This window comes from Mytilus californianus, unplaced genomic scaffold (assembly GCF_021869535.1).
Source record: "Mytilus californianus isolate M0D057914Y unplaced genomic scaffold, xbMytCali1.0.p SCAF_3, whole genome shotgun sequence".
NCBI classification, from domain to species: domain Eukaryota; kingdom Metazoa; phylum Mollusca; class Bivalvia; order Mytilida; family Mytilidae; genus Mytilus; species Mytilus californianus.
The window spans coordinates 79,603,716-79,615,718 of record NW_026262679.1 but is presented as its reverse complement, the minus strand read 5'-3'; the positions used below and the strand labels follow the sequence as shown (position 1 = coordinate 79,615,718).

Below are 12,003 nucleotides of genomic sequence, written 5' to 3'. Positions count from 1 at the left end.
GAATATATAATCTGGACAATCTAGAACAGAAATGTCAGTTGTGATGTCACCATGACGTTATAAACATGTTGAATGTGACATATATTTGACGTAAAATGACCATTTTAAACATAATTTTTGGTCAAACTCTGAACAGTTGGGGGCAAGTATGGACACAATATTCAAGCTTGATACAGCTCTAAATTTGGATAGTGATTAAATATTTGACACATTATAGATTTCTGACACAGAATAAATGTAGTCAGATAACTTAAAAATTTGAAATCTACTTAATGGTCCAATATCCAAAATCTAATACTTAATGGTCCAATATCCAAAATCTAATTCCATGGTTAGATTCAGCATATATATATAAAAAAACATGAATTCAAAATTTTTTAATTTTGGACCCTTTGGACCTTAATATGGACTAATCTGAAAACAGGGCCCAAAATTAAAAATCTGAATGCACGGTTAGATTCAGCATATCATAGAACCACCAGAATTCAGTTTTTGATGAAATCAAAACAAAGTCTAATTTTTGGTCCCTTTGGACCTCAATGTAGACCTATTTAAAAATGTCCAAATATCCAATATAGTAATACATGGTAAAAACCTCAAACAATTCAAGACTTTAAATTAATCTTCATTGAAATTGGTTAAAAAAAATTTCAATTGAAGATTTCTTGCTGAACATTGTGCAATACTTTGCTGTTGAGCAATACTTAGTAAATCTGTTTACAAACTAAATATAATAATTTACACACCCTGTTTGGTGTGTATCTCCTGCCATATCAGTATTTGTTGTTTCTTTATATAGATCAGAAATAATTTATGTTAGAACCAGCTTAGCCAGTATTAGAAAAGTCTTGTTTTTGGCCCCTATTTGGCCTCTAGTTTCTTAACGATTAAAGCCACAACCTACAAAATCGACCCAAACCGTCTGTGTGTGGTATGGAACCTTGTGGTACGATTTCATAGAGATCCATTGACTAATACTTAAGTATTTGTCTGGAAACCAGAAAAAACCTTGTTCCTCTCCTCCCCCTTTTTTGCCCCTTATTCCTGAACGATTTGAGCCATAACCCCCAAAGTCAAACCCAACCTTCCCTTTGTGGTATGGAACCTTGTGTTTCAATTTCATAGAAATCCATACACTTGTTATTGTCTGGAAACTAGAAAAATGCCTTTTTTGGCCCCTTTTTGACACCTAATTCCTAAACAGTTGGGACCATAACCCCCAAACCTTGTGGTTAAAATTAAAGAGATCCATTCACTTGTACTAAAGTTACTGTCCGGAAACCAAATGTCTTCGGAAGACGACATGATAGCAATATATGAACGCAAATTTTTTGCGGCCGTTTAAAAAGGTATGGTTTCCATATTAAACTGAATGGAACTGAACATGCGTATTACAAGTACATTTAGTTCTCACTGGTCAAATATAGAAGACTTGATAATCATAGTCAATTTCTATGTAAGCACTTCAAAAAACATCCAAAAATAAAAGGAAAATAATGAAAATAAAATTTTGCTCTCATGGTATACATGTCTTAGAGGATTCTTAAACAATCCTTCTTTTTTAGTAATATATCTATCTTATTAATAACCAAATAACTTATATATGTTATGTATACATGTACATTTATTTTTTTCCACAGTTGTCGTAAAACAATCAACATATTTTCCAAACAAAAACCAATTTGGCAAACTGATCAATATAAACACAGCAGGCGATACCAACCGCTAATTAATATTACAAGTCATATGGTATTAGCAAACAGGTGCGAGACAGTTTTGACATTTAAGTCCAAATTTTCATCTCTATACTGATTCTCAACGGTGTTTAAATTAGCAGATTAGGGAATTCTGTAAAGCTCAAGTCTATATTGACAGGTATATCCTATTACCAAAAATCAATATATATTATTGTACATGTAATTGATCATCAATGTCACCTGTAAATATTTATAAATGGAAAGACCTATTTTTTCTATGTAAGCCATCTTTATTATGCCTTTTAGGTAAATTCTATTTCTAGCACAAATAACATAATGTATGTTTAATGATCTTTTTTAAAGGAAAGTGGCGTCAATTTAGGTTATAAATTATGCAAGCCATTATGCAGATCTTTATATAAGAGGAACATTTTTTGTTATACATTTGAATGTTTATTTTGTGCAATTTTAACATCAATTCATTTCATTGAAAATCGTGTGTTTGAAATGTATAACAGAGATTGCACCAGCCATGGTCATAGGCCTGTTATGGGTTTTAATAATAATCTGTTTAAAATACAGAATCTGTGTCCAAGCTTTGCTTACAAGGATCTGAAAACGCCCGATTCTACTTTCAGTTTTAAAAACCTTTGGGGATCCTCAGGTTTTATGGGATTTATACACACCTTCAAAAATTTGAAGGCTGTAATTTCCTTGGCTGATCTAATAATTACTAGACGGAAGTAAAATGGTTGTTCTAGAACAGAAAGTAAAATGGTTGTTCACAGATCCGTGTAAACAAAGTCTGAACACAGGTTCTGCATTTTAATTAGATTGTTTTAATATCTCCCAGAAATGAAATAAGTATAATACTGTGTTACTTACTGTTCTAAATATTTCCATTGCAGGTATCTTTTAAAATACAATGATTCCAGAAATTCTGAGAATGGATCTTTCCGCAAATGCTCTGTCACAGCGCTGTAGAAATAAATTATAAAATCAGATCAAATTTTGCATGTTACTCATATACTATATTAAAATGTAGGTTAAACAGGTTCAGCATTGGATATCTAGAATCTAAGAGTAGAGGAGCACAGTAAGATGAAGAGCTTGTAAGCATGATTTCTAGTCAGAATAGGTAATATAAAGGGGAATGAACTATTCATTTTTGCTGCATTTAAAGTATTTTTGAGTCATATAAAGCTTTTTTCGGTTGTTGAGACTTCAATTTTTTAAAAAGTCTTCTATAAAGTGCCTACTCTAACCTGATTTTATTACATATATTTATTTTGCTAAATTGCTATTCAATTTACATTGTTTCCATCATTTAAACCTTCACAACGTATGTAAAATATTTATCATCCATATACAGGTCAAGAACTTTAACAATACATGATAGTGTAGATGTTTACAGAGTGAGTTGACTGGAATGATGGATGTAAAAATCATTGTGCCACTTTTAAAAGGGGTACACTTGTATGTTTGTTAAGGATAGAAATTTTAACTTGAAAAAGGTCCCTTAAGGACCACACAAGAGTTATTACTCGCCCATCACAGATTTGATATTCCTATTTGAACTCTATATGGCTGTGTATTTCTATATACACAACTTATCAGGCTCTACTTTGCAGGGTCTTGGTGCCAGATTTCGCTTCATGATAAAATGTTTTGGAAAAATAAAACAATTTTACCTTTCTTTCCTTTAAAAAAAAAAATTGAATGTTAGGCTAAATTAAAACAGGAAGTGTTTAGTCCATATCCATAAAACAAACAAGCCTTAACAAGACATACTTACTCAACACACGAGGTAAAAAGGTCCTTATTAGCACTATTATCTGCAATGGCTTCCTTTATTTTTGAGACCTGGACGCCATTTAAATGACTAACATAGTCCGGAGACTGAAAGTAGAAAGCATACAGATAATCATTGACTTTGTCTCCTAAGTATCTTGTAACCCTAATAAAATCACCAAAGCTGATATGGAAGCAACTTGTCATTTTAGCATTGAAAGGCCTTAACCCGTTATTGTGGATTCATTTATTTTCGTGGTTATCAAAAAAAATTTTCATGAATATTTGATTTCATGGTTTTGCCAATCTTTGCATACAAAGCCTATAAAAAATTTGTAATTCGTTGAACATTTGAATTCGTGGTTCACTTGTACCCACGAAACCAACACAAATTGGTATCCAATGAATAATAATGAATCCACAGTATTCAAATGTGTATGTTATAATGTACATGTACAATTTCCTATTTAACATCCAAGTCTGCATATGCTTTTACAGCCATTTTACAAATACTGACAGTGAATTGCCATGTAATCTTGTATGCAGCTACAATTTGGAAAGACTGAGCATGTGACATAAGATGATATTAACATGACCCATAATTATCAGTTTTATGGCTTTTAAGTTTCAAGTTATATACCACCTTACAAGATACAAGTTATGAATACATGTATCAACATCTTTCGATAAAACTCAATTTTCATAGTGACATTTCTGATGAAATACCAGAATTTATTCATCAAATAATTTTGACATTTCTAATGAAATACCAGAATTAATAAATCAAATAATTTTGGAAAGTTTACAACAACACAAATTTTTGAGGGCAATAACATTTGCACAAACTAAAAACTTAAATTTAAGAAAATACCTTTGTGTCTAAATATTTGTCAAATATAGAAGTAGCATCTGTTAATCTCTTCTCGGCAGGACTGACTTCAAATGTGGACTACAAACAAAATAAAATAAACATGTTTGATATTCATTCATTCATTCATTTAAATACACTTATAATGATATAGGAGTAGGTTTTTGATAAGGCCCCAATATTGCCTCAATTTCTAGCTAAAATTCAAATTAGGATCAAATGGCCATTATCACAATGAAAAATACTTAAAACAATCACTAATACATATTGTAGCTATAGGAAGTAGGTCGAAAAAATTTTCAGCATCAGCTATTTTTTAATGACATAAATAAATTGAAAATTGCAATAAATTTCAATTATACGCCAAATTCAATGAAAATAATAAATTTCCATTGGTTTTAAGGACTGCAACATATAGTGCATATATTGACAAACAGATCTTTCAACGTAATGTTTGTTTTCACAAATAAGTGAACCTATCTGACTTTAAAATTTTGTTTTCAATCCCTGTGCTCTATGTTTCCAAGGCCTAATTGTGGATGAAATCCAGAAGAACTTTCAACAAAATTTTGTGGGCATAACGTAACTGTCAATGCTCAATAAGAAAAGCTTAACATAAAATGTTCTTATCCCTTTTCCTACATGCATATACATAAACTTGAAACATTTTTCAACCTGAAATAATGGACATTATAAATACTTGGGGATCTTTTGCAAATTCTATCAATTAATATAGTAATACACTGTCAGACACAGGATATACACGTATATGATTTTGATATCAAACCAGCATGTGCTTGACCCTAAAAAATGTCTGATATGTTAGCTGATTTATTCACCTCTGCAAAAAACAGGTAAATCAGCAAAACAATACTATGAGCTCATTAATCATACCCTCTACATGAAAATAGAAGATATGACCTGTAGCTGCTGAGAAAATAAGACAAAAAATGTTCTTATACAACAACTTACTCCATCACCAATCAAGGACCCACAAGGAGCATAACTAGAATACATATAAAGGAAAAAGAATATTGGCCATACATAGATATACATTAAATTTGTTCAAAACGCAAGTTTTTGGCAAAGAGCAAGCAAATAATTGAAGGAAACTAAAAAAATGTGTCACACTGCATGGAATGACCAGATGAAGCTTGGTGCTCATATATCAAAAAGCTAATAGCCTAGGACTTATATTTGCAATTTCATATATATGTGCAAGATATTTGAAAAATATAAGTTTTTGACATAGAGGAAGCAGAGAATTGAAGGAACTGAAAATACAAAAATTGAACATAACCAAATAAAGATTGCTGCCATATCTCAAGCTATGACTTTTAGTTGGCCTACAAAAACTGAAAGATATGTTTTATGGACAGATGTAAACCAGTACATCTCCATTCTTTGGAGAAGGATATAAACTAGAGGCTCCAAGGAGCCTGTGTCGCTCACCTGATATTTTTGTTTACAATTGATGCATGAAATAATGCAACCATTATACTTTTGCTTTAGTTTCAGATATATAAGCCAAAAACTGGGCAGATAGATCTCAACCTGATGAACATTCTTACCCCATGTGAGATTTACTCTAAATGCTTTAGTTTCAGAGATATAAGCCAAAAACTGCATTTTACCCCTTTGTTCTATTCTTAGCCATGTCAGCCATGTTGGTTGGCAGGCAGGGGCTTCGGACACATTTTTAAAACTAGATACCCCAATGATGATTGTGGCCAAGTTTGGTTAAATTTGGTCCAGTATTTTCCGAGGAGAAGATTTCTGTAAAAGTTAACGACGGACGCCAAGTGATGAGAAAAGCTCACTTAGCCAGGTGAGCTAAAAATGTACATTTGTTTTATACATGCACTAAATATATACACTTAAATTCTTAACCTTATTGAAGTAAAATCTCACATTTACAATACAAAGAGAGGCTTTCTTTAGTATTCATGCTAAAAATAAATGCACACAAAATGAATACATCTGTACATTTTTGTATACATTGCATTAGGAATTGAAGGTCTCATGATTTTTTTTCTGGGGTATTTGGGATCGATTACCAGCAAGGCAAGGACAAGGACTTTGAAATTGTTATCTGTATTATTTCCCCTTATCACCAGACATTCAGGACTAAAAGCAATAACTGTTCAGCTGGGAGTATGAATAATGAGTCCATGTTGGGTGATAAGTCTTCCTGGTGACCGTTACCTTAAATATAAGCATGCAATTTTAAACACTGGGTCAGCATGTCGGTCTAGTATAAATATAACAAAACAGGATTTATATTGTTATAACATCATGAAGTTCTTGTCATAATTGTCTTTTCCCTCCAGTTATAAAATTGGACTTTGATATTGGATTTTGAATTGAAAATATCATTTTTTTTAAATCTTGTAGCAACCTTTACCATAACAGTTTTGGGTTAGTAGCAGTCTTATATTGTCTGACATGTAAAACCAATGAAATGTCCTTGCCTGAGGAAAAATAAATGGAATTTTCATAGTTGAACATATGGTAGAAGAAAATCAAAATATGTGTCAATTTTTTCCACTGACAATCATACCATATTCCTGAAATTGATATTCTAAAGAATTAAATTAGCTCTGTCATAACTTAAATGGTTGTCAAACAGATTCATTCTCAAAATAATAAAATATTTCGGAAAGGATAAATTTAATTTTGCTTGGTATTAAAATGAAGACTATCCAAGTGGAAAATGATAATTTAGGATCCACTGAAGTGTGAAATATACAAGAGGCCCAAGAAGGTCTTCTAGGTGATCACAATGAATCCTGATTTTTTTTCCATAGAAGTATTTAAATGTAACTTGTTCTGATATCATTGTAAATTTCAGACCCACACAATTATTTCATTAGTATTATACCTTTAACAATATGTAGTTCATTATGGTTCTACAATGTATGCGGTGGTTATCGTTTGGTTTTGGGGCAGTCACCAATTGGACTGTCTGGGTTCCCTTTTTGACATTATCAGCCAGATCCATGTACATGTCTATCTATAAAAATGTTTCCACAATAAACTATAAGAATGCAAAATTTTATATGGACTTTTCTAATTTACGATCCTAGCAATGACTTGATTTTAAACTCACGCAAATCAATTCAAGAACTATCTGATAATCACTGCATAATATTGATTCAATTTGTAATAGTATCATATATTTTTTTAAAGACCCAATATGTGTTAGTGCCTTTCAAAGAAAATAATATAAGCATAAAGTTGGATATAATAGCTTCAACGCCATTAAGACTAACAACCCTGAAAAATATATCTGTTGTTAAAAATGCATAACACGTAACTTTTTAAGCTCTTTTAAAAAACTTGTCACCTGTAAAAACCCTTAAAAATTTATGTGACATTCACAAAAGATTATAATAAGTTTGAATGGATCAGACTAGTAATACATGTACAAAGAATTTAAACAATTGAATAGTTGAATCTACGCACTGAAGTTACATCATGTACATAGTTTTGTCTTTCAATGACCCTCTGCTGACTTCACATGTTAAGACTATTTAGCATGTTTTGAAAACAAAATAATCTTTAATCTTTGATAAAAAACCTTTGTGAATTTTTCTGATTACCTGTGTAATTTATAAATTTGTATACAGAAAATGAGAACAGGAAATACCATTTGTTTTTATTCAGATTCAAGAAAAAAAATCTTTAAATATCTTGTTTGGTAGCCTGCCAATTTTTATGTTTTTTGTTGATGACTGAGGAATACTTTTCTGTAGTATTTCCACCTATATAGTTCTATAAAATAAATGATATCCGACTCAAATGAGCTAAAACAGAAATTATATCACTCTTAAATTTTGTTTTTTTTTTTATAATTAGTACCCCAAATGTGGTACATTTATAGGTGCTGTCCAATCAACCATTTTTAACTATATATAAAAAATAACTATCAATTCATAATTAAGACATTATTGGAATAACATTCCCGTGATAAAAAAATCTCTCATCGCTTGCTCTAATTTCTATTACAATCGCAAAATGTTTCAAATTCTTATACAAAGCCATCATTATAAATGATATTTTGGATGAAACAAGTACAACTACTGCAAGCAGTATGACGTATAATACTTCCAACCTCTGTAATTATAAAGCTGTTACCCTTAAGTATTTATAGCAATATCTCTATCAAGTAATCAGCTTTCCCCTGATCTATATCTCTTTACCTACTTACTCCTATCTTAATTTAATGGGAAAATGTAACATGAAGTGCCTATAAAAATCTAGATTTTTTAAGATGAATATAAGATTAAGGATATCATTAATATCTATCTACATGTATATAACAGCTAAAGTTATAAATCATGGAAATGATAGCAAAAACTTCAACATGCACAGCATGTTTCTGAATACCTGTTTGATTTCTGTGCTCAATTTGTACTTGATAAAACAAAGGAACTGTATTACTTCTGATTCTAATCTAACAGATCACCAGGAAGGCTCATCATTTTGCAGATAATATGTCCAATTAATTTTTTAAAGTTTCAAGTCTGGATAAACATACATGTATAGTCTAGTATATACAATGTAGACTATAGAATGGAATGATTTCACATCAGTAAGTCAAGTACTTTAAGCTTGCTTTCAGTAACTTGGAGCATTTTTTATAAAATGGTTAAGTGCTGGTTTTTGTCATCTTTCCCATCATTTTTGTTATTTTCCTGTACTGATTTTTACTGAGTTCTATTGTATAACTTTTTCAGTCCACTGATGAAGATAAAAACGGGGAAGGGAAAACTCCAAAAAATTGTTTAATTTAGACTTAAGAGATGTGGTATGATTGCCAATTAAACCACTTTCCATAAGAGTTCAAATGTCATGCATTATATCAACTATAGGTCACCATAAGGCCTTCCACAATGACCAAAACCAATACTGTATAGTCAGCTATAAAAGGTCCTGACATGACAAAATGTGAAGCAATTCAAACAAGAAAACCAAAGAACTGATTTATGACAAAATAAATGGGGAATGTGTCCATGGGACACAGATGATGCCCCCGCTTGCATATAAGGTTATATAAGGACATGACTCAAGAACGGTAAAAGTGACGCTACACAAATTCATACATGATCTGAGTTTTGTGGTAATAAGCACTGTGTATAAGTTTCATAACATTTAGTTGAGGCAAACTTAAGTTAGAGAATGGAAACATAAAATTCAGCTATTTTTCCATTTGTAAAGGGGCATAACTCTAGAAAGGTAAAAGTGACACCACCCAAATTCAAATTATATCTGTGTTTTGTGGTAATAAAAGCTTTGTGTATAAGTTTCATAGCATTTGTTGAGGCAAACTTAAGTTAGAGAACTGAAACAAAAAATTCAGCAATTTTTCCATTTGTAAAGGGGCATAACTCTAGAACCGTAAAAGTGACACTACCAAAATTCAAACTTGATCTGTGTTTTGTAGTAGTAAGCATTGTGTATAAGTTTCATAATATTTGGTTGAGGCGAACTTAAGTTAGGGAACGGAAATGAAAAATTCAGCAACTTTTCCATTTGTAAAGGAGCATAACTCTAGAAAGGCAAAAGTGACACCACCCAAATTCAAACTTGATCTGTGTTTGGTGGTAATAAGCATTGTGTATAAGTTTCATAACATTTAGTTGAGGCAAACTTAAGTTAGAGAACGGAAACAAAAAATTCAGCAATTATTTCATTTGTAAAGGGGCATAACTCTAAAAAGGTAAAAGTGATGCCACCCAAATCAAAATTGATCTGTGTTTTGTGGTAATAAGCATTGCATATAAGTTTCATAACATTTGGTTGAGGTAAATTAAAGTTACAAAACGCAAACCAATTTTGGGATGTACATACGGAAGTACAGACAGACAAGGGTAAAACTTAATGCCCCCTCCGCTATGGTGGGGGCATTAAAATACACAATGACAGACATTAACCAATGATAACCACTAAATTATAGGCTCCTGACATAAAGAACATGTTATTGAACACTCAACACTTCCCCTAACCTGTGCCAGTGATGTAACAGCACAAAATAAGAACAAAATGTAAAAAATCCTTTAGAATTGGCTTGACTAGTCAGATTGCCACAAACACCAAAAACAACTTACATAAAGACAAAAGATACTAAGTATTGATCAAAGAGAACTCGCAGTTACTGAAAGCTAGTTCAAAGCCAATTACAACAAATAAATACATCATTATCAATCAGTAAACATCCAACAGATTTAGTGACATAATGACCTTTAATGTCTTTCTGTTAATTGAATACTTTGGTGACAATGGCAGATCTTTGAATGTCTTTGTTTATTAGTATTCAATCTTTTTGGCCTAACTGTGAAAAAGCTTTTTTGACTAACTGTGAATAAGAGCTTGATATTTTGTATAGACACCTGTCCATTGTTGAAGATTGAATGTTGCTCTTTAGATAACTTTTAGTTATTTATATCATTCGGTTGCTGTCTCATTGACCAATTACTAATACTAACACCTGCCTTTATTCATAAAGAAAATATATACAGATTTCATATATATAAAGCAGAATTGAATGGAAGCACATCAATGGTTTTTCTGTCTGCTTGTTTAGACAAATGATTTTGCTAGTAGAATTTTTCTAATAACAAAATTTCAACGACATAAACATGATAAATATTTAATTTAAATCCATGCATGTATAAATAATTGTGGGCGTGGCTTAATCCTTTAAATCAAGGAAACGTAATTTATATTTAAAGGATATAGAAACAAAATTTTCTCTAAATATGAATAATTGATACATTCCTTTTACATTTCCAAGTGCCAGACAACAGAGTTAAGGAGCTGTGTCACTTATGAAACTTACGAAAGGCCATAAATTAATAATAAGAAATTGACAATCACTTCTGATAGACTTGGATGTCAAGTGTTAATAATTGTCAATGGTATACTTATATTTATATATAATAAAATATACACTCAATTCCAGCATAAACAATTTATGAATTCAACTTAAAGTAAAATAAGTACATGTGCACATATACACTGAAACTTTTCATTTACCTTATTGAATATAGCTAAATAATATGTTGACAGTCACTTACTTCAGGTACATGTGTATATAGAAAACTTGAACTATTATCAATGAATCATGAAAATGAGGTTAAGGTCAGGTGACCCCTGTCAGACACACATATGTACAATGTTCATCTAACATTGATTCATAAACCAAATTCAGCTGAACTAATATTCAAAGGAACTAAGACACTGACTTGAACAAGGATTGTGGAAAAATGAAAATGAGGTCAAAATCTGATGCCTCCTGTTAGACAAGAACATCTTACAAAGATTCTTTAGACCAAATAGTTGAAAGAATATTCATATTAACTTTAAATAATGATAAAGTCAGACAAACATGATGTTATAACGAATATTAGAAACTGTATTGCCAAAAGAGTTTTATTTCATATATACCCTAGATGCAGGGATTGAGCGTGACTTGATAAATATAAAATAGTACTATAGTGCTGAGCCACATGATTAATCCTTTCCAATAAAAATTCAGTAATTTTTTTCAAGCAAACACAGATGAAAATAAAAAGGTCCTGTTTGAATTCAGATATCTGTGTGCACATTTTTCTGAAACCGCAATAATAAATCTCCCTTTTTTGT

At 31.2% G+C, this 12,003-nt stretch overlaps 1 protein-coding gene across 3 annotated transcripts in view; it reads right to left on the bottom strand.

The window, feature by feature from the left end:
* LOC127735134 (G protein-coupled receptor kinase 5-like) overlaps nucleotides 1–12,003 on the bottom strand; it is a 43,115-nt gene that overhangs the window by 24,521 nt on the left and 6,591 nt on the right. For 2 of the 3 annotated variants that reach the window (XM_052245220.1, XM_052245221.1), the window contains exons 4-7: nucleotides 7,238–7,369; nucleotides 4,360–4,437; nucleotides 3,493–3,596; nucleotides 2,583–2,675 (exon numbers count right to left, since the gene is read on the bottom strand). In XM_052245220.1, the coding sequence (XP_052101180.1) occupies nucleotides 2,583–2,675; nucleotides 3,493–3,596; nucleotides 4,360–4,437; nucleotides 7,238–7,369 (407 nt within the window). The remainder of the gene's footprint in view (nucleotides 1–2,582; nucleotides 2,676–3,492; nucleotides 3,597–4,359; nucleotides 4,438–7,237; nucleotides 7,370–12,003) is intronic. The other variant, XM_052245222.1, reaches the window with a different exon arrangement.